General features: G+C 41.1%; 2 protein-coding genes across 3 annotated transcripts in view; one reads left to right on the forward strand and one right to left on the reverse strand.

Moving 5' to 3' along the window:
* The first annotated feature begins 411 nt into the window (after positions 1-411).
* kiaa1143 (KIAA1143 ortholog) lies at positions 412-3,491 on the forward strand. 2 transcript variants are annotated; one of them, XM_032558006.1, is made up of 3 exons: positions 412-613; positions 2,075-2,216; positions 2,315-3,491. In XM_032558006.1, the coding sequence occupies exons 1-3, from the start codon at positions 500-502 to the stop codon at positions 2,533-2,535; spliced, it is 477 nt and encodes a 158-aa protein (XP_032413897.1). In that variant the 5' UTR covers positions 412-499; the 3' UTR covers positions 2,536-3,491. The 2 variants fall into 2 exon arrangements, with proteins under 2 accessions (XP_032413897.1, XP_032413896.1); XM_032558005.1 differs by having other exon boundaries at positions 416-613; positions 2,075-2,225.
* Positions 3,492-3,790: 299 nt separating this feature from the next.
* LOC116716969 (dolichyl-diphosphooligosaccharide--protein glycosyltransferase subunit STT3B-like) overlaps positions 3,791-23,352 on the reverse strand; it is a 30,764-nt gene continuing 11,202 nt past the window's right edge. The window contains exons 2-16 of the mRNA XM_032558000.1: positions 19,196-19,304; positions 17,697-17,984; positions 17,063-17,128; positions 15,719-15,818; positions 14,739-14,837; positions 14,329-14,475; positions 9,331-9,379; positions 9,046-9,200; positions 8,125-8,336; positions 7,479-7,666; positions 7,224-7,395; positions 5,938-6,111; positions 5,746-5,859; positions 5,438-5,647; positions 3,791-4,712 (exon numbers count right to left, since the gene is read on the reverse strand). Coding sequence (XP_032413891.1) covers positions 4,632-4,712; positions 5,438-5,647; positions 5,746-5,859; positions 5,938-6,111; positions 7,224-7,395; positions 7,479-7,666; positions 8,125-8,336; positions 9,046-9,200; positions 9,331-9,379; positions 14,329-14,475; positions 14,739-14,837; positions 15,719-15,818; positions 17,063-17,128; positions 17,697-17,984; positions 19,196-19,304 — 2,164 coding nt within the window. The 3' untranslated portion in view covers positions 3,791-4,631. The remainder of the gene's footprint in view (positions 4,713-5,437; positions 5,648-5,745; positions 5,860-5,937; positions 6,112-7,223; positions 7,396-7,478; positions 7,667-8,124; positions 8,337-9,045; positions 9,201-9,330; positions 9,380-14,328; positions 14,476-14,738; positions 14,838-15,718; positions 15,819-17,062; positions 17,129-17,696; positions 17,985-19,195; positions 19,305-23,352) is intronic.

Raw genomic sequence — 23,352 nt, forward strand, 5'->3', positions numbered from 1 at the left:
TGCTTTGTTTTGTTTGTTGTTAGTCTGCAAAAAGCGTTGGACTCCATACAAATATCTGAAAATAAAAAAGTAGAATAGCTTACAAATTAATATAATTTTAAAATTATTGTTACATAAATAAGTGCATAGATATCTACACTAAGCGAAACACAAACTCCATCTGCTAAAACTTTCTTTGGACAAAGTTGAAAAGTCACACGCAGCCAAAGTTGAAAAGTCACACGCAGCAATAAAGATTGATTGATCAATATGTAGAATTGCACGTACTATTCTTAATCAAGATTATTGACAAAAACAAACGCATTAAAATATAATTTTAGAATAATGAATGATTTTATTTTGAAAGCGTCACTAGTTTTCCGCATTCCGGGTTTTTCACATTGCGGCGATGTTTTGCACCAATCACAGCAGCTCCTGTAGTCACGTTCATGTTTTGGTGCATTAGCCTTGACTGTTTGGTTAGCCCGTTAGCTGAGCTTCTGTTGTAGATCATTTAGCGATGAATAAAGGGAAAGCCAGCGGCGTGTCGTGGGTCAAACCGGCGGAGCCGTCCTTCCTGAAGAAGTTTAAAACCGACGTGGGATACAAAGAAGGACCAAATGTTGACACCAAGGTAAGATTCTGTAGAAGTGGGACACAGTCAGCTTCAGGTGGCGACCCGTTTCATCTCTAATTAAGTAACAGGGAATCGATTTTGTCCCTCCCCAAAAATTATTTAACTAGTTATCAAATTTAGACGAAACATTTTTAATCAGCCTCTCATTACAGCTTTACAGCATTTTTTCCACATTAAGCAGAGGAAGAAATTATTCGGATCTTAAGGGAATGAATTATGAAATGAAATGTTACTTCAGTATTTGGTCTCTGAAGAAGAGAACCAACATTTACACAGTCGGTTCTTAAACTGGGCTGCATTATCAGGTAACTGCAGGAGGTGGGCAGCGCCATTTTAGACTCTTTTATCCTTCCATAAATCCAAGGTATGTTTGGTGATGAAGTTATTTTCTTGGTAATAATTTAGTTATATTCAAAATTACTTAATTTATCCCAAAAAGAAATGAAATGTCATAAACTCATATCATCCAAGTATCTTCAAAGACTCATAGATGGTGATGCTGTAGGCAGGAAGGATCTCCAGTAGCAGTCGGTCTTTCAAAAAATCTAAAGAGACCTCTGACTGAAGACTCACTGTTACTGTATGTCGGTCTTATGACATGTTAGCAGCTCAATATCTGGTCAGCTCAGACGATATTTCACAGTAAGACCTCTTGGATGGAACCATAAGTTTTTGGCTAGTACTGCTAATCCGACTCATTTGCTTTAGCTGCTTACATGGTGTTCTGCACATCCTGGCTTAACTGAACAGGTGAGCCTAGTAAAATGGTTGCACTGTGTACATCAAACAATGAAAACGGAAATTGAGAAAACATTTTTGTTAACGGAAATAAAAATGATTACTGGGAAAAAAAAAAACCTTTAACTAACCGTAATTATATCATGTGTTTAAAAAACATATGAAATGTTTATTATTGTTTTATTGTTTATTTATTAGCCTTTTAAAATGACGTGTAATTATATATATATTTTTTTCCACGACACAAGCAGTTAACGTCGACTGTTAGCAGATTAATGTTCTCCATTCTCCTCCTGGCAGCACATAAGCTGGATATCAAAATGGAGGCAGAAAAAATTGGGAGAAAACTTCAGCTGATGTTCAACAATAATTAAATAAATCTTCTGAAAGTACCATCTCCTGTTGAGTATTTATTACCCAATGGATGTATACATAATCACAATACAATACTTTGATCTTTTGAATACACCTAAGAAATTAACCAGTTTGTAAAAAACTATTACGGTAACTAATAAAAATTAAACAAGATTTAACTAATAAAAGCTAGCTAGCACACTCCAAAAGTTAACTGAATTAGACAAAAAGTCACAACAAAAGTAAAACTAAACTTGAGTTACAGTTTTATAACCCTGGTGAACATTCTATACAATCAATCCTCTAGTGAAACTCAACATGTTAGATTTGACCTTATTAGAACTTTTTCTCTCTGCGCTCTCTCAGCGTCAGGCGATGCCCACGCCGGACGACGACAGCGGAAGCGACAAAGAAGACGAACTGCCTCAAGTGGTGGTCCTAAAAAGCGGAGACCTGAGTGCAGACGAGGTGAAGAAGCTCAAGGACGAACTGCGAGACGAAGGCGAGGGCGAGAAAGGTCAGGACGCTCCTCTAGTTACAGAACGGGAGGCGGCAGCATTCGCAGCGTTAAAACCCTTCGCCGTTTCCTCTCTGTCCCGTTCACAGGTGAAGAAGCTCCTCCAGACGGCAAAATTCTCTTCAAGAAACCAGCCAAGCGCTCGTCCTCTGACAAGTTCCAGGGCATCACTGCCAGCTCCAGCAAGAAGAAGAAGAAGGAGGACAGAGCAGGAGAGCAGGAGGAGGACAAAGATAGAAAATCTGGGAAGAAAGTTAAAAATAACAGTCTGCTGTCATTCGGAGACGACGAAGAGGAAGAGAACGACTAAATGGAAGACTGGAGTGAGGGATAGAAACCAGAAGCGATGTTAAGGAGTTAAATGTTGTCATGTTTGGTCTGAAAGGACGTCTCCATTCTCCTGTGTTTGCAGCTCATAAATCTCCAGCTGAACTGGTCCCGTCTGGACCGGCGATCGTTTCTGACAAAACCCACAAACACTTTCATCTGTATCCGGTACCGCTCTGACGTCTCCAGCAACTCCTCTACTCTTTCTGTTGCTTTTAAAAAGCCAGACTCCTGAGTTTTTTTCAGCGTTTTTAAATCTCTCCATTGTTCATTTTGTGTAATGACTTTTTTTTTCCACTTTAGACGAGTGGACGAGAACAAATTATCCTTGGCAGCTGTCCTCAGATTGTTAAAGACCTGACCGAACCGTAGAGACGGATCAGCCCGCTGGTCCGTCTACTGCCATGACTCTTTAACTTCACTAGAAATACCAGCATCACTGCTCCAGGTTCTAACTGGGTCTAAACCTTCTGAAATCAGCACCACTGAAAAAAGAAGGAAAACTGGGACATCGATGAGATATAAAGGCATATTTAGAAACCCAGCACAGCGCTGCCTGTAGCTCACCGTGTCAGGAGTCCCGTCTGTCTGTACAGAGACATTCTGTGTTACAGCAGCAGAACGCCATGGAGGACCAAACCTCAGCTACAAATAAAATCTGAAATATATAAATGGCCCAATAAATAAATCAATACACTTAAATTGCACCAATGAATTTACTAAAGAAGAATTTTACCTCATTTATTAATTCACTATCCAATAATTATTACAATCATTTATCATAAATGCTGCTTCATACTGTCTGATGTTAGTTGGCTATGAGTTCTGTGGTGGAATATTTTATTACCTGACAATATATTATGACTATGACCCATTAATGCAATTTTTCATCACAATCCCCTCCGGATCATAAAATATGTAATTTTTATGTCAATCTGATCAAATTTTCTGGTGGTTTTTTGCAGTAGTGTCCTCCAGTTTTTTTCTTGTCACGTTTCCATTTCTTGCTTGAGGAGTAATTTTAAATTATTTAAACTTATATTTGATATATTTAAAAAAAAAAAAAAACAGGATTGAAAAGCAGGTCAATTTACGATAAAAATTAGTTTTTTGCATTTTTTTCCCCTCATCTTCCCTCTAACTTTGAGGTCACCACAGCGCCCCCTTATGGGCCCCACTTTGAAACACACCAGATCAATTCACACTGTCCAAGAAAAACAAGTGTTAAAGAAACTTTATTTGAACCTCTTTATTCCAAAAGGTATGATCAACTCCCACACCTGCATCCAGATCATTACAATTGATGGAAGAACGTTTTCTCTCTGAAAATGGAGCCCGGATAAAAACCTTGCATTACGAGGACAGGACGGGCGCGCTCGCTTTAGTCTCTGCGCCGTCCGCTGTCCGTCTAATAAATACTTCCCCCCCTAACAGAGCAGCTGAGGAAAAGACCCAGCTGTTTCTGATGAGGCCTGTCCTGACGCCAACGGCTGGATGTTGTGGCAGAAGCCTCACAGCAGAGGTAAAGTCGGCTCCGGCAAGACTCAAACGGGTTTTCACCGCAGCATCCAGAAGCGAAAAGGGAAACCGGGGAACTGTGTGACTGGGGGGAAATTAAAAAGCACGGTAATGCTGCACAAACATCGAAATCTGCAGGCAGGACGCGGGTTTGGAGTTACGTTTAAAGTAAAAGTGACAGAATCCGGTGAGGCGTGATAAATTGTGTTGACCCAGCAGATGGAAACATGGCGGCTGGTTTCCAGCCTGTCTGACTGAAGCAACCTTCTGGAAGAGCTGGAGAGCTGTCATGAGTTCCTGAAGGAAGAGCAGTTAACGTTTGGCTCTAGCGTCCCGCTGTGGTTACAATAAGGGAAGGTCAAAAGGTTATGGTTTTGTTTCTGCTGCGCCTCCTGTTGGCTAATGGATGAGCAGCGCTCCGTTTCCGGACGAAACCTTCTGGAGAAGTTGATTGGTCTTGATCTGCTGCGTCTTTACTCCTGCTGTGTGTGTGTGTGTGTGTGTTTCTGGGTGGAGGTCTCCTGTCCTGCTGTCGGTCTGGGTCTGCTGGTGGTCAGCTCCCTACAGAGACTTCTTGGTCATTTTCTTCCCCTTCTTCAGGGACAGCTTGTTCCTGATGAAGCCCCGCTTCCTCTTGGCTGTCTGCACACAGGAAGAACAAAACAATAAATACACATCAGGGTTGAAATTATTCAGAAGTATTCAACCCTTTTCATTTTGTTTTTCAGATTTAATCATGTTGCAACCATATACTGTATGTACTGTATTTCAGTAGGACATCATTTTGATCTGGATGGAAAATGATTCCTAGTTTTTACAAAAAAATAGTTTTGGTGGTGACTTTATTTTGTTTAAGCCTTCCTGATTGGGCAGAGATTGACAGAGCGTCAATATTTCCCAGATTTATTACATTTAGGTCTGGACGTTGACTAGGACATTTTAACTGTAGCTGCAAAATGACCAAATCTTACCAAGTGTTTTTATTCTAGTTTCTAGTGAAGATGTTGAAGTTCACTTGAAATAAGACAAAACTAACTTAACTTTTCAGACAGAGATGAACTTGTTTTAACGCAATTTATTAATTACATGGAAAAAATATATTGTAATAAGTAAAATAATCTACCAGTGGAAGTATTATATATTTAAAATCAATATTAAGAAATCATTTACTTAAAACAATCTCCTACTTCTTATTGTAAAGTTACTTGTAGGTTTTGATTTATTTCAAGAGTACCAAGTTATTTGCAGTAGAAACTAAAGCTACTTGTTAATATTTGGTGTTTTGCAGTGATTGTCCTGATGGAAGGTGAATCTGTCACTGATGCGTATGAAATGCATGTTAGCGTTAGCGTAACCCTGACCCTTACCTTTTTGGAGGTGTACTTCTGCCTGAGGACGTCGGTGCTGCGCAGCTTGCCCTCCAGCCGGTCCCGGTTCTCCAGCCTCTTCACCTTGTATATCCGGACCAGCCAGTGCTCGGAGGTGAAGGCCTCCTCCAGGTGCTTCAGCTTTATGTCCTTGTTGCCGATCTCGGCGTTCCGGGTCCGGTCGAAGCCGGGAGGGGTCCGGAAGTCCAGCTTTATACCAGACGTGAACAGAAACAGAAAAACGTAAAGGCGGTGTTCTGGTTTGATGACACTGGTTGCTGTGGTAACCGCGGTGAAGCAGCCGGTACCTGCATCTCTCCGAAGCGGTAGTAGGACATCTTGTACATGAGGCAGTTGAGCAGCGTGGGCGAGCCGGCCTTGTCCACCCGGAACTCTCCCTGGGGGGTGAAGTAGTCGCTCTCCTGTGGTCAGAGCGGGGTCGGGTCAGAAAAGCGATAAAAAAAAGTCTTGATACCTGCGGGGGTCAGAGGTCAACTTACCCTGATGTCCTTCGGGTGCTCCCCCTCAGCAATGCGAACCATCCATAAGAACTTGTTGATGTCGTCCCCGGAGTAGCCGATCACCCCGCCGAAGATGATCAGGACATAGTCCACGTCCAGAGACCTCATGATGTCATAGGCTGCCGACTCGTTGGACGACATTGCCTTGCCCACCTGCATCAGAATACACACACCACACTGAGCACACACTCATTGTTCAGCCACAGGGGAACACATCTTCCTCTTGGTGGAGGATGATGAAGACGACACTTCATTCTCAGAGCATCCACCACGTTTAAACCAAACCGCTGTTCATTAACGGATGAAGGACCTTAAAGCAGATTTCATTCAACCCAATAATAATCTGATAGTTTGATCTTGTAGGAATTTGTTATTTATTTTTCTTCCGAGAATCGTTCCAGAAGATTCCAGCTGTGCATAGGAAGGATCTTCTGTAGCAGTCTGTGTTCCTTTGACTAATAATATGGTGTTCGCTCCCCAAAAATGTTTAAATGGAGTCTGTTTGACAATGCTCTTAAGTATGTGATTATCCATCCACACTTTTTCCTTCCACTTAATTTTCTGTTAATATGCTTAAATTCAACACTCTGAACAATCAGCTTCTTCTTGTGGACATTTCTTCAGTCAGTGTGTCCTACTGACTCAGAGAAGTTTAGAGGTTCAGGAAGCCTCAGCAGGTGTTTGGAATTCATTTGCTGATTTATGTGTGAAAACCATCAGTTTCCTAGTTATTCTATGAAGTATATTCTAAATGTCTGAGACAATAAAGTTTGGGTTTTCATTCTCTGTAAACCATAATGATCAAAGTTTCAAGAAATAAAGGCTTGAAATGTTTCTATGAGAGTCTCCTTCAGACTAGCCAACAGCAATTAGCAAACACCTGGTGGAACTGAGCATCAGCTGAGCTACTTCTCAGTGAAACTCATAAAAACATTAAAGGGTTAATAGAAGAGCCATGTTGTGAGGACGTCCTGGAGGCGGAGTTTCAGAAAACGCAGGAGCTTCTTAAAGAAACAGAGGCCCAGTTTCAAGGCGCTAAATAACAAAGTCAAATTTCTTTGAAGTAACGTGATATATAACAACTGAAGTTAACAGCTATTTAATTTTTATATAAAATGTGACCATGTGGCTGAAAACCACAAGATCCTGCTCCCTTAATTATACTTCTGTTAGAGGATTCACCATGTGGGGGATCTGCAGGGTTATTTATCATCATTTGGAGAGTCTTTAATGAAAAGCTGTGTGGAAGCAGAGGGGGCTCTCACCAGAGCGATGTGGCTGTTGTTCCAGGTGTTGTTGTCCACCAGAGTGGTCCGGTTGGCCATGCCTGCTATCTGGTAGCCGTAGTCCCACCATGACATCACTCTGGCGTGTTCGTCCGTGTTCTGCCTCAGCCAGTAGTACGCCTCCCGGAAGTCGTCCAGGATGTTCCGGGACCTGACCAGGACAGATGGAAACATGTCATCCATGTGCTTGCTTTGAACCCCCCGCCAATGACCCCGGCTTGCGAGTCAGCGTACCCGTCGTGGTTGTAGGACGCCAGCACCACGCTGGGGCTGGAGTAGGCATTGCTGGTGACCCAGGTGCAGTGGACGGCGAACATCATGAGCAGCATGAGCATCAGCATGGTGACGATGGACTTAATGTTGGGGCCCAGGCCCTCCTCCGGCTTCTCCTGCTCAGACACGTGTTTCCTCACCTTGCCGGCCTGCAGGGGGCGCAGTCAGGACGGGTTAGTGGAGGTCCAGTAGGATTATTACACACATGCAGCAGAAAGCAGCTGGTTATCAATCACTTCAACTGTCATGTTGGATCAGATGTCATAAAAATTCTAAAAAGGCTTTTTAGATACTTTTTAGAGCTGCAGCTAACTGTTATATTAGCCATAGATTATTCAGACAAACAGAAACATTTTTTACATTCTGCAGATTTTTCATTTAACCACTTTCCGCCTTTTTTTATACAATATTAGAAATAGCAAAATGTGCTTAACAGAAGATGTTGGATTTTTTTTTGCATTATTTAACCAGGTGAAGCTAAAACGGCTTCTTGAGGAGTTCTGGGTTCAACAGATTTATTTTCTAACTTTGCATTCAGTTCAAAACAACAGCTAGCTGGCCAATCATGGGTAAGGCTGCACACCTCGGTCCCCCAGCGGCCCCTCACCTTATCATAGAGGTTTCCTGCGTTCTTCCTGTCGTCTTCGTCGCTGCTGTCCTCGGCGGGTGGACTCTGTCTCTTCATGTCGTCGCCCAGGTAATGCTCGAAAACACTGGAGAAGGCCACGGCCGACAGCATGCACACCACCGGGGTCAGAGTGAGCATCAGGCGCACCATGACGCCGGCGAAGTACACGGCGCTGATGGCGTACAGCGCCACTGGAGGCAGGAGGCAGATGAGGTTAGAGGCACTGAGCTATAGATGAAACCACAAGTTTACATACTCTTGAATAATAATAATTTTAAAAAAGACAAAAACACTTTTTATTCCTTACTGTCTAAAGTTACAGCAGACCAAACTTCTCTTGTTTCAGGTCAGTTAGAATTACTTCAATTATTACTATTTGCTAAATGCCACAAAAAAAAGAGAGATAGACAGCTAGAGAAAAAGACAGAGCTAAGCCCCGCCTCCTGGCTCTGATTGGTTGTTTCCAATTAGCACTGGGAGAAGACAGAGAAGCTCCATTTTTTCACAGATTATCTGTTCCATAACATACTGTCACAGGATGGTAATAGTTTCAACAAATCTTTAAAACAATGGGTTTTTTTCTAAAAGTTATAAACTGCAGCTTTCATGGATAGTTTTATAAATACACTCTGCCTTTACCGGTCCTCTAAGGTCATCCATAACCTTGATATGGCCATAAAATTCTACAGGCGGTCACTGTGAAACGACAGAGTTCCCTCTCCTAACAGTTTGCTTGCAGTGATGGTAACTACATAATAGCTTTCCACTGGAACCTACTTCACTTTCTGTCAGTAAACACCAACTTTGCTTAAAAATCGTCATAGTAGTTCTGATAACTCTGGCTGCCAGTTTCAGGACCTCTGCTGTAAACAACATGTCGATGTTCTGACGAGAGCTTACCGAAGACGCGTTCATCATTAATGTTCCTGATGCAGAACCAGAGGCCAGCGGGGAACGTACAGACCAGGATGTGGAGGTCGAAGAAGAACGAGACCCAGGTGGTGGGCTGATGCTCCGACACCGAGGCTATGATAGGAATGTGGATCTTAGCGTAACTGTGAAGTAGAGACATCAGCAGCAGCCTTTAGATGCTCTTCTTCCACTTTATCTCCCCCCATGAATGTTATTCTACAGAAAGGAATGTCTTGAATCAGCAGGGCTGAGGTCAGGACTGTGAGAACTCACCCGGTGTCCCACAGGGAGTAGAACCGGCCGCTCCACGGAGCAATGTACCCTGGAGGGGAAACACACGCAATATTTGAGCTAAATGCTACACTCACAAACACACCAGCATGAACACACACTGCAGGGTGTGTGCCAGTGGTGTGACATCTATACAGTAGTTTATCTGCCCTGCATGGGAAGACCCACTGCACAGGTGAACATCAACATGTCTGACACTGCAGCATATGCAATGTGATCTACAGGTTACATGTGTCACCATGGCAACCTATTCCATGTTTTCTAAAGATAACATGGAATGAAGACGACGCCTCTGAGATTAGGGGTACACGATATATCAGCATTGATCAGATATAAGTAATTTTTTTAAATATCGGTATAGATCCAACATAAGTTGCTTTTTAACTTGTTGTATCGATCCCATATTAATCATTTAACATATCGGTATTGGTCCAATAAGTAAAACAAGGTTGCTAATAGCAACTAATGTTTATTTCCCTCTTGTTGCGTTTGTGTTTCAGGAGGAAGCTGGTCATGTGGAATTTATTTGATTATGTGACAGTGATGGCGAAGAGGATTGTGGGTAGTTTAACTGAAGCAGAGAAGCAATGTAACCAGAGTGGTCACTTTTACAAAGGTGTAGGAAAATATACATATAACATCAGTAAATATCAGTTATTGGCCATGACTGCCAATAACTGTTAATACAGTATTAACTTTGGTCCAAATTTTCATTTATGCATCTCTGAGATACCATCAGCTGTATACTACACATATGAGCCACTGCTTCAGAATGTACATACTGATAATTTATTCATATAGTGGATGTTGACCAAAGTGCTGCACAATTCGTTACAATAAAGATAATAAGAAAAAGATTTTTTTAAATAAAAGACAGGTAAAACTAAAACACAAATATACACAATAAATGTCATAAAAGAAACTTTTACTTTTAAAATCCCATGCTACACTGTGCAGACGCTTTGTCTGGACTGTTAAAGATTTATGTTCTCTGCATGTCAAATGTTTGAAGTGTGATGAACTAATACCACCAAGTGGTCAAATTTCCTAATAATTTGACCACTTGGTGGCACCCATACACTTTACATTAAATTTTCTCTTTAACAGCCACACTCTGAAACTACTTTAAAGTCTAGTTTAAAGTATACTGGATACATGTGGTTATATTAGTTGATCAACAAAAGGTCACTTAGAAACATTTTGGTTTGAGCACAAATTCTAATCTGTCCTAGCAGTAATCTGGTCCAAACTGGGCACTAAAAGTGTTTTATGCCAACACACTATCTGTGTGTTTCCTTCCTCACTGAGCTAAGTCTTTGCCACCTGCTGCACAAATAATACATGTGATACTTTATTTCTAAAACACATCATTTCTAGATCCCATAAATCAAATATTTGTACTACCAATGACAGGGTAGAGGGCTAAATAATAAGAATGATTATGTTTTATCTGAACAGAAATAGCTGCTAATTCTTTGAACAAACTGCTTCAGTGCTGTAGCACCTGTGCAGTTATGGTTCTGATTAGCAGTTTGTCATAACTAGATGATTTGTGCAGAAACAGTAAAAACGGCATACATTTTTAAACACAGATTAGATTTTAGATTTGATTTAGCAACAGGTCGTAAAAGTAGGGGGGGGGGAACAAAGTATCATATTTGTGTTGTATATTTGTAAATGGCTGCCCTTCTCTTCAAGGGGTTTATTATTTTGTTTATGTCATTAGCATAAATGTGTTAAGAATGAGAACAGGCTCCGTGTGGAACAGAAAGTATTTTAACAGCATTTTGCCAGCTAAGAAGAGAAGCGGCCAGCAGAGTGTTCACCTCGTTTTGTCGTTCCTGAGCTGTTAGAACTGAGTGATTTGACTGTAGTGAGCTTGTTGTTGTGCCTGAGTTACCAGTTGAAAAAGCAGACCCATTATCACTGACAGGGTAAAAGCCCCATCATGGTAATTGCTATCAAAACAACCTTTGCTCGCTAATTCCAGAGTTGTTCCCTCGCAGCACGACTCTGCGGCATGAACAGGAATGGACTAAAGCGCTCTTCAGCTCCGCATTAGCTTTTGCCAGACAATTAGCTTCATCATCCAAACTAAATACAACGGCAGCCGTTTAATCTCAGGTTTTCAGGGTGATCTCATAGAAACCCTTTAACAAAACACTGGATTAAAGTGCCTGTTGGCCATCTCCATGAGGCAGGGCAGGTAGAAGTCATTACGCCTCTGTTACGCCAGTGATTTGTCAAACGAGCTCGAGGTTGACCATCGACGGACGAGTTAGCTTAGCGGGTCGAGGGGGTGATGGTTTGTGCAACCAGCCAGCAACAGGATATATAGGCGCACATCTACAGTAATGAACACGTTGAGAAAGTTCCATACTTTTTGTCAGTCGATTCAGAAAGTGAAACTCATATCTGGCGCCCCAAACCGTCCCCGACAGTGGAAACCTCACTCTGGACTTAGACTAACATAGACTCTGGTCCTCCAGACTCTGGGACATTCATTTTTGAAATTAAACAAAACCCTTCACCTGAAGAGAGGATTTTGGACCACTAAGCAACCATCCAGTTCATTTTCTCTTTAGCCCAGGTAAGAGGCTTCAGGCGTTCTCTCTGGTTTGACACCAAGAACAGAACATTTGTAGCCCATGTATAGGATTCATCTGGACCTAGCAGGTCTTTAATCATCAGTCCATTCCTTGTGAAGATCCCCAAAATTTGTGAATGGATTCTGCTCATCAGTCCTGTCAAGGCTGCAATTCTCCCTGTTCTGGTGCAGATTTACACTTTTTCCTTCCTTGCTATGACTGTGCTTGGATGCAGTATTCTGAACAACCAGCTTCTTCCTCCTTACGTAGGATGTCAATAACTGTTTTCATCATTTAGAGCAGGGGTCTCAAACTCGCGGCCCGCGGGCCAACTGTGGCCCTCGGGACGATAGTTTGTGGCCCCCGCCTTAATATGAAAGTTTAATGTTAGTGCGGCCCGCGAGTTTGATATAATTGGCACTTTTCAGTGTTGTGTGCGGAGCTGAATGAACTTACCAATCACGGTGGAGTATATTGCTCTCGGGGGCGGGACATCGGCCGGGCCTATTTGCATTTTCTTTTTCTTTTTTTTAAAGGTTTTATTGGCTCTAGTGGCCTTTATTTGATAGTTAATTGACAGGAAAGTGGGTAATGAGAGAAGGGGGAAGACATGCGGCAAAGGTCGCCAGGCCGGGAATCGAACCTGCGACAGCCGCGACGAGGACTAAGGCCTCCTTATGTGGGTTGTGCTTAACCCCTGCGCCACCACAGCACATCCCTATTTGCATTTTCTATTTGTCATCATTTGCGTGCGGTACATGCGCAATTTCCGCGGCTGCTCCCGCTTCACGTGCTTCAGCATCCAGTCTAGACCCGGAAGTTGCTGATCAGTGTAACGTAATTAAGGTTAGGCGCTGTAACGCTTGGGTTGTGTTTAAGGGAGGAGAGGAGGCGGCAGATTCGTCAGGACGGTCAAAAACTCACAACCACACTGGTACTGGGAATTCCACAGTGTTGTCCTTTAATAAATACGCTCTTCACCAACCTTACAAAGCCCGGTTGAACGGCTGCTATATTATCAGACATGAAAATTGAGCAGCGTCCAAACAACCCGTAACATTACTAAAAAGTTAGGGAGCTAACATGTCCGTCTAGCACGTTTCTCCCAGGCTCTCTACAGAGAAGTCGTGGCACATACTTCTGACATCATTAGCAATACTAGAGTATCTTAAAGAGACACTACACAATTACGGCTGCTACAGCGCCTGACTACGGCCAAATATGGTAATAGGCAATCAGAAAGGTTCGGCTGAGGAGACCGTGTGTGTGAATGCGGCCCAGCCTCACCCAGACTCTACCTCCAGCGGCCCCCGGGTAAATTGAGTTTGAGACCCCTGATTTAGAGGCTTTGGAAACCTCTGCACCTTTTCACTAAGTCAAAGTTCAGTTCGTTTGAGAAGGTGTGAATGCATAATCAAACTCTGATGCAGACTAAAAAAAAATTAAAATCTAACTCTGGTCCATCTACAACCTTACGTCTCAATTCGGTTGACGTAAACTCTGGTGCGGTGAATCATCTTGAATGCCAAGCTGACTGGATACCACTCCAAAAGGAGGAAGTGGACAATAGCACAGGGCATTCTGGGTAAATGCAACCAAAACAAATGCGTGAGTCTAGCACTAGAGGGAGAAATGGTTCATGGTCTTTTACAAAACCAAATCCTACAACCACTAAAGTCTGATGCCACTCCATTATTTTTACGTTTTGTGAAAAAGAAAGTTGTGCTCATGTCTTTATCAGAGGTTTTCATGTCATTTTCTTCAGTGGTTCTTGGTGAAGTGTGAAAGAGAACCAAAGCAGCTAAAAATAGAACAAATGTTGCAATTTTGGTCTGCACTCGAAGCGAGTCTACTGGCCTATCAGGTGTGAAAACAGCCTTACTTATTGGGACACCATGATTCTAACTTTTTCACAATACTCTAATTTTCTGAGACACTGAATTTTCATTATTTGTAAGCGATAATCAAAATAACAAGAAATCAAGGCGTGAAATATTTCACTATATGCAAAGAATGTGCATAAAATGAGTTTCACTTTCTAAAATGAGTGACAAAAATTTATGACTCTTTTTTTCTGACATTCTAATTTTTTGAGACATTCCTGAACATGCATAAACAAGACCCAGAAGGCATGATTAAGGTGAGATATGTTATTAAAATTTTAAGCATAGTTTCTCCATCATTATTCTTCTTGAAAATCTTGTGATCTATGAATGGTCAGAGGGATTCCAGAGAAGTCTTATTTCTGTTGGATTACGACAGAAATATTTAGTGAAAGAGTCTAAAGCTGTGAATCTCAAGGGCTACAAAGCACCAGCAGTAAAATATTTATCCAGATTTTGTTTCTAGTGTAAGGCAAAAATATCTTTTTTTTTTTTAAAGCCCCACCAACCTGTGTATGTTAGGTAGATGACAGAAAGGAAAACCACCCCAGCAGCCAGAGAGACTCCCAGGAAGAAGAGTGTCTGGAACTCCTGCTTGGTCAGTCGGTCCTTCAGATACTGCAGGAAGGCGTAGACCTGCAGCAGAACAAACACGCCTACAGGCAAAAGGAGCAAAACATTAGGAACACTGCAATATTCCATCCAACAAAATGACCAATGAGGACTCACATCCACTCAATCTGAACATACTGTCGTTATGTCATTACAAGATTCAAACTGTGATGTAATCTTCATTTAAAGTTCTAAAAGACTTTTATAAAACTATAATCTGACATGTGACACTAGGATTAACATTCATCAGCAGGGAAAGTTGTTTAAATACAACTTCCTCCGTCACTCGCTCTGATTGGTCACGTACCTGCTGCTGCCATGTGTTCGCTTGTTCTGATTGGCTGAAAGCCCACGAAGGGGATCTGCATAGACAGGATCAGGCCTAAGATGTAGAAGGTGCTGTATGCTGCAGAGACAAGCAGGTTAATGATTAAACCACCAGCACAGATACACCTATAGTAAATCAATAAATAAATACACCCTATATTGACTTTAGGTTTTATATGAGTTGGTCACTCTCTGGTTCTAAAAATGATTTCAATATACCTGAGGTGAATAGAAAGAAATGACTGGGGAAAAAAAGTCAAAGTGGAAAAGCTGGGTGTGGTCCAATATGGCGGCTTTCATAGGATATTACACAAAAAAGGTAGCTAAGCGCGGCTGATCAAGCACACCTGGCTGACTGATCTTCATCACACACTGGAGATTGTCCTGGTAAATTATGTTAATAAAAGCTGTTGCCCCAGAGCAAACAGAAAGTACAGATTTAAAGAGAAGTGACAAAAGCAAATGAAATGGATAAGCAGTGCTTGCCAACGACTGACATGTTCCTATTGAATATTATATCTGCCCTTCAGTCAGAGGCCACTTCAGATTTGCTGCAAAACTGACTGCTACCAGAAAGGCTTCCACCATCCACAGCAACTCTTTGAAGATGCATGCATGACAAGTTATGACATTTAATTTCCCTTTTGGATAAATAAAGGATTTTTCTGATTATGAAATTGAGTAAAATCATATTTCTATTTTTTCTGTACTCAATGAAAATCTAATTCAATTGATTTCCAGAGCATCTAGAGCTCTACACTTTGAGTTCATCCAGGAAACATTCTGGATGAACAGAAGGGCGTAGAGGAAACATTCTCCTGAATACTCACCCTTTTAGTACTTTCTATGCTAGTGGAGTTGCTAAGAATGCAAAGCTAACCCAACAAACATTCAGTTTATGCTTTTAATACAAACAGATAGGATGATTTTTGCAGAGCTTGTCTCTCTGCTGCCTCTCACCTATGTAGACTCTCTTACTGAAGCGCTGCATTAGCAGGAGGACAAACACGTGAAGAGGAATCAGGTTGATGATGAACACGTATCCGCCCCAGGCTGACACCTGCCACACACAGCACAACATATTTACTTCATTCAGACCATCGCCTGAGATATCAATGACAAACTGCTTGTTCTCACATATCACCAATAGATTAAAAGCATTCGTTTATGAAGGGAAAAGAGCCAAAAAAAAAAAAGAACAACCAGTGAAAAGGTAACAACCTCTATTTTAAATAATGAATTAGCTGTGATTAAGTGCAATTTAGAAATCTGAGTTTAACTTTACTTTTCACATCCAGGCCTGATTACTGCCAGACTCGTCAGATCTGTATTGTCATCAAACAAATTTAGAGTAGATTTTTATTTTGCCCTGTCCTTTTATTGCAGTTGGTTGGGTGGGCAATGTGTTGTGCCATGTCTTTCTACCTTTACTGCACAGAAGAATGCATCTTTGTGCCATACCTCTTCTTGCCACAAGAGGCATCACAAAAACAACTATTTAGAAAAATTTGCCTCTCAACAAAAAAGTTTTCTATTAAAGCTTTTATTTTTTTCACCGATTATCTAACTCACATTATACTGTCAGGTCATAGTGGAAGTTGTAATAAATATATAAAAAATATATGTAAATATGTATAAAAAATATATGTAAATATATTTTTTATACAAGTTACATATTGCAGATTCAACTTAATCATCCTAAAAAAAAAAAAAAAAGAGACTTTCCATGCTTGGCATTCAGGGCTTCACAGACTGAGAGAAATATGATGACACTGACTTTTTGTAGGGGGAAAGACGAGCCAGAGTGACTGTTCTGGAGTGTCAATATGACTGGCTCATACTTTCATTCAAGGTTTGTGGTTTGAAGCTCATATTCAACAACTCTCAGAATCACTTTGGGGATTTCTGGTGATTTAAAAAAGCACAAGTGACACTTTGATCCACTCCCTAACACGGCCATCCCTTCCTGCCTGGTCCTGATCAGCATCACGAGTCATGTCAAGTGAACGGTGTGGAACTGAACTCTAATTTGCAATTTTATATTGAATCAGACTGCAAAAAAATGGATTACATTCAAGAAGTACATACTTGAATATGAACGGACTCTTTTTTCCTTGTATTAACAAGATCGTGGGTTATTAATACTTTAATGAGGCAGTGTAAATGTTTTCTTGTGATTAAAGGACAGAAACAGAAAATCTGAGTACTGTGATCACAACAGAAGTGACCAATAACTCATTTACGGTCATGAAACAAACAAAAAATAAATAAAACTATAAGAAGCATTTGTGTGCGAGTCCTCACCATGTAGAAGTAGGACAGGCAGCAGCCAATGGCCCAGAAGACAGATCCAGTTTTGACTGACTTTACCTGCAGTGCACAAATGAGAGCATTAACACACACTCACTCACACACACATGCACACACCTACATGAAAAGCTTCCATTAGCCTGAGCTACTCCATACTTTAGGACTTTGTTCTGTTGCAGCATGTCCAACTGTTGAATTATTCATCATGTTTCTCTTTTTTAATGACTGATACAAAGCAAGGCGCCGTGTCTTGCACATTTTCCCCCTGCAGTGGCTAATGAGGCCATAACAGGGTTAACGAGGCCTGACTAAGTGACTCAGGTTAGAGCTGCTGCTGCAATGATGGAGGAGGTGAGGTTAAAAAAGTACAGAAAGAGTCAATGAGGAAGGTGAAAAGACTATTGGAGTCAACTTCATCATAGTCAACATGGAACAATGGAATCCTGTTTTTACTCCATTTTAGCCCAATTTAATTGGAACTGAACAGATTGGAAATGGAAATGTGCCAATTCCAGCTTCCTGGAAGACGATGCCAAGAGGAAATGCAATTTAAGTTGGGTTATAAAACACTTCTAAGTGGAGTTTCAAGTCATAATAATCAACATTGCTAGAAATTGCTTGGGCGTACCCAGAGGTAGTAAGTGAACTGCAGGGCAAAGATGGCGATGCCCTCGTTGTCGAAGGAGCCGGCCACGGAGCGGGAGATGTAGCCTGGGACGATGGCGATGAAGCAGGCCGCCAGTAGCCCCGCCCCCTGGTTCCACAGCTCCCTCGTTAAGAGGAAGGTGGAGATGGAGGTCAGGCCGCTGAACACGGGCGCCAGGAAAACGCACACATCCCGGATGTGGACGGTGAGATGGAGCAGGTTCAACACATAGTGGATGAGGCCCGCCGTCACCATGAGGCCCGGGTACACCTGGGAGCAGACGGGCGGCAAACCACTCCAGTTAAAGAACAAAAAAACAAACACTTCAATGAAAAAGTCACCTACACAACTCAGGGTACAGTTTAGCGTAAAAGGTCCACCACATGTTTTCACACAAACGATGACAGGTACTTATGGTAGTTTAATTACATCATTGTGCAATCTTCAGAAAGACACAAGTAGCTTAACCTGAACATTTAGTCCTGCAAGCTTAAGTCAAAGTTAGAGCGATTTGTACAGATCATATTTATGAGACTGTAATGATACGGATGAATCAGGTTAAAAAGCACTGGGACAATAATACACTGCACTCATCCTGGTTGTTTCAGTTCTAACTAATATATAAGACCTAGTAGTCTAATATTAGTCTTATTTACTATTAGATTTCATTTTATTTTTTTACTAAATCTCTTAACATTAACATAACGCTTTCTGCAGGTTTTACCAGCTCATATTTAAGGCTCTCCAAGACTTTTTAAGACCGTTATGAAAGAAATGTAAAATCTGTATTATGACAGAAATGTACAAAAGAAAAATGCATATTTTTTATTGTTAGAGTTTATTTTTTAGTGTTGAGTCTTTTTGCACAGAATGCATGCAACATCTTGTGGGTTGGCAACAGAAGAGAGACAGTGGCAAAGACAAATACTGTCCAGCACCAATCATAAATGTACATATCCCCATGATAGATGAAAAAAAAAAAAGCTACCCAGCTATCTAGCTAGGTATATTAGCAACTAGCTAGCGGTGGCCTCAACTACCTCAAGTCACAGAACAGAATGAAGACTAAGCTACATGTAAATAAACTACATAGAATATGAGTTTACATAGTCCTGCCACGACAAAATGTAATCCCTGTGATAAACATTTTTAAGGCCATCTAATTTTTTAAGAATTAATTAAAGACTTTTTAAGGATGCGCAGAAACCCGGTGTAATATGGTTTTTGCTCTTCTCTCTGCTTCTGATGAAACAAATGTAGTTTTGAAGTTATTTTATCAGTTAATGGTGGAGAACTGAGAAACAGGAGCAATACAGAAGAGGAGAGAACTTACAGGGTAGTAACTTAGCTGAATCAGATCAGCATACTATGATGTCATGGTTTATCCATGATATCATAGGTTGCTAGTTGAGACATATACAGAGAATAAAAAGAAGCTGCCCTGCAAGGTACGCAAGACAGAAAGTGGAAATAAAGCTTACCGTGCCTCCGACTATCCTACCAAGAGGATACCAGGCTCGTTCATCAAACCAGTTGAGGAACTCATAGAAGCCATTGGAGGTCAGGTGGTGAGTGGACCTGTAGTTGAACCTGCAACATGAGGCAACAAAAAAAAAGAGGAGCACTTGGTTAATTTAGGAAATGCACCAACAATTGCTGGGAAGCAGCGGCCTCCGTCTGTGCCACAGCACCGTACAGCTCATCATGTACTCTGCACCGTACAAGAGCAGAGTACATGATGTAAATTTTCAAAGCAAAAAAAATTAAGTAAATTTTTTTTTTAAAGTGTAATAAAAAATGTAAATAAATATTTATTCAAACTAAAAGGAACTTTAGTTACATGTTCTTTTTATTTCAAACGCATCTTTTCCCCCGATCTTGAGATCATAATTCAACAGCTGGCTTCAACATTTCTTTTTTCCATTTTGACCAAGTTTTTTTTTTTTTCAATTATACAATAATTTTGACCCTCTCTCAGGTAAATACTTTTGAGCGGCATCATTTTAAAAAATACATTTCTATTATTCCTTATTTTGAGACAAACGTCTGAGATCACCATGGCAACACATGCACCACCCTGTTGATCCCTGTAGAAACCTGGTGTTGGGTTAAATAACGTCTTGCAGAGGCTGAGTGAACTCTGCTCAGTGAGCTCTGGACCTGACAGAACCTGTAGACACTCCATAGAAAGGATTTTCTTTCAGTATAACAGTGAGATGCAGCAGTAAGGGGAAGGGGCACAAAAGAGGAAAATTGTGTGTGGGAGCAAAACAAAGAAACCAAGCACCAACTGACCTTCACCCTCCCAGGACTCTAAGGTGGATGGGAGGTGTCACCTGTTCTGTAAGCAAACGGCAGCATGTAGTTTGGCACCAGAAATAAGCAAACTACTTTAAAATTCACTACAGTTCCTAAATTCCTTCAGGCTACAGAAGATTAACTTCATGCAACCCAACACAGATTCCTTCAAGCTGATCTGAGAGGAGCTCATGGCCACTGCTACCTGGTTCAGAGATGGGATCAGGATGTTCCTGCAGCGTCTCCATCTGTGGAGGTTTTCCAGGTGAAGTCGATCTTATTCACAGATCTTATCTACCTCAGCAAAGGACTAAAAATCAACCACTGTCCTCTTTGCCTCTGCTGTGAAAGGTCTGGCTGACAGACAAGCCCACCAGGTCAGGTCTGCACGTTTACAGTTAATAAAAGTCACCCCACTGTGGAAATTCAGTAACTTTCTTGCTATATTGAGCAACAATTCAGACAAAAAAAATTGGTATTGGCCAAAATTGGAATCGGCCAGAAAACTGCAGTCGGTGCCCCCTAGAAGGAAGAAAGGAATAAATGAAGGAATAAAGGAACGAAGGAAGGAAAAAAGGAAGTACGTAAGAAACAAAGAAAGTAAGGAACTAATGAAGGAATGAAAGAATGAAGGAAAGCAGGAGGGAAAAACTAATTCCAGATCTTAATATCCTCTCTGGCTGTGATGCTGCTGCCCCAGCAGATGACAGCAGAAGTTTGTTCCATAAAGGTTGAAGCAGCACACAGTGTGGTATGCAGCGGCAGCACAGCAGCTCTCAGAGAACATACCTGCTCTTTTCATCACAGCCCAGAAGCTGGGCAGAGAGCCCAATCTGTCCACACTCTCCTCTCCTCTGCTGCTCTCTAAATAATTACTGATGAGTAGGCGACTAGCGCTGCAGCCGTTCCTCTCACTGATGAGACAACACTGGCCTCTACCACAGTCCAGTGTTTGGAAACTTAGGGCACCAGCTCAATGAAACTGAGGAAGCAAACTAAGAGAAGAGGGACAGTTGCCGGGCAACAGTAAGAGAAAGACATAAAACTTTACAAGCACTATGTGAGAACATGCACAATATTGAGCAATCGATAGTAATGCTGCCAAGCCTTCAACCTTCCTCAAAATCCTCCTGTTAACTTTAAAATGGGCTCCAGACATCTAAACCCCGCTGCCATGCTGACTGGCAATGTTCACATTTAAGTAAGCTGAAAAAACCCGCAGGAGACAGAGAGAGCAGGGCTGGACAAATAAATCAAAAATATGTATTGCGATCGACATGTGATCAATATCAATAGATAATCTGTTGGAATATTCAATGCTTTCACCAAACTCTGATCCAGAACCGCACAACATTCTGGGGGATGTAGACATAGGAAAGGCTTTACCTGCTCAAATTCTCACAGCCAGCATCAACCAACTCACTCACTCACTGGTTACCTAGCAACAAATTACTGGGTAATTTACGCAGCAGCAGATTTAGGTTTTGCCACCGTGACTCATAACTGTTTAAAAATAAGAAAACTGTAAGAAAGTAAAGGTCATATCATCAGTTTGACAGTATTTCAGATATTAAAAAAAAAATTTTTATAATTATCGATATTGACTGATATGAAACCCTTGTATCACAATATGTTTTTCAGCTGTGTCGTAAAACCCAAAGAGAAAAGCTAGCAGAAATATTTTAACAGGTGAAGTTGGAATAATTTTCAGTGTTTGTGCTCTGAAGTACAGAATATGTTGTAATACTTTGAAAGATACAGAACCACAGCTTTTCTTGATTTCACTAGGTCAGCAAATAAAGTGGGACAAAGATGATTAATCCTGATAAATATTCATTAGCAGCAGCCATGGGGACTCTTCCCAATGCATCATTTCACTGTTAATCAGATGTAATGGAAAAAAAAAAAGGTAATTAAGCAAATTTCAAAATATATTTTTCATTTAGACCTGCAAAGTTTGTGACATTGTTTTCTTGACTTTTCTTAATCATTTCTGCTTCTGTTTTTGTGCCTTATTTATATTTTCTAAAAAAAACTTCTCAGCTATCATCAAGTTTCTTTGTTCCACCTATTCAGTCATTAAAGAGAACAGTTTAACAGCTCTGACTCCGTAGGGGTAGAACCTTTATGATTAGATTATGTTTCAGAAGTGAGAGGAGGATTACTGTTTCAGTGAGCTTGCGAGTTAAGATCCACCAAGATTAAAATGATGCTTTTACAGCATAAAAGCCCTGATTCCAATGACTATCAGTCACAAGTAGGGGTGCACTGATTGCAGTTTTCCGGCCAAACACTGAATTCTAAAAAGCCGACTTGACGATTCTGAATTTGACGAATATGGATTTGTTTTACAAAGTCGCTAAGTTGGCAACAGTGGGTGACTGTTGACTGAGCCCTGGTGGGCGGGTCTGTCAGTTATAGGGTTCCCCCATTGCATTATAAGCCTGGTGTGTCACCAGGCTAAGTCTTCTTATAAGGCCTTTAGATTTAAACAACAAATGCTAATAAAGGTAATATACTGGACTCCCAGGGGGCCACAGTCTATAAATATTTGAGACCCCTTCTTTTAATAGTTCGAACACCAAATATACATTAATACACACAGTGAAAACCGTCTTAGCACTACCATGGAAGATAACGTCCACTGTTTTCTCATCTCTACTGTTGGCAGTACAGCCAATCAGGAGCAAGAAAAATGAATGGCATTCCTCCATGCAGTTCTTTGCTGCATTAATATTGCTTACAGTGGTACAGCACTACTCCACAGCGCAATATGATACAGTACCAATGAGTGAGAGATTATTCAAACATGCAGAGTGCAACTGTGTTTGGACACAGAAATTGGCAAACACTCTGTCTTAACCACAGAGAAGAGTACACACTGAGTTCAGATCAGCTCATTTAGGCTGATTCACCCCAAGTGTCACTACAGGGCGCTGCACAGAACAAACAGGAGCAATTTTAACCCAGTCATATTTACATTCACTCCAACAATAGAGTTCAGTCAATCAACTCAAATTCCAGTTCCAAACAGTAGGACTAAAAAATGACGTTAACAATCATACTGTATTCTACGGAGCACTCCAGGGGACATGGGAATTTTTTTTCTTTTGCGTTCCCTCGCAAAACTTTTGCGTTCCCTCACAATACTGTACTGATCAGTTCATGTGGGAAAATTGAATACTGTAAGCCTTTCTTACGGTGGCCACCGTACTTTCTGCTTTAATATAAGGTTATGTAAGGTTTTCCCATGAATGTTAGTATCTTTTTGTGAAATATCTGAAGTTTTATATCTTTTTCTTTAGGATAGAAAGACACCACAAACTTACGATATAAACAG

Source organism: Xiphophorus hellerii, chromosome 3 (genome assembly GCF_003331165.1).
Source record: "Xiphophorus hellerii strain 12219 chromosome 3, Xiphophorus_hellerii-4.1, whole genome shotgun sequence".
Classification (NCBI taxonomy): Eukaryota; Metazoa; Chordata; class Actinopteri; order Cyprinodontiformes; family Poeciliidae; genus Xiphophorus; species Xiphophorus hellerii.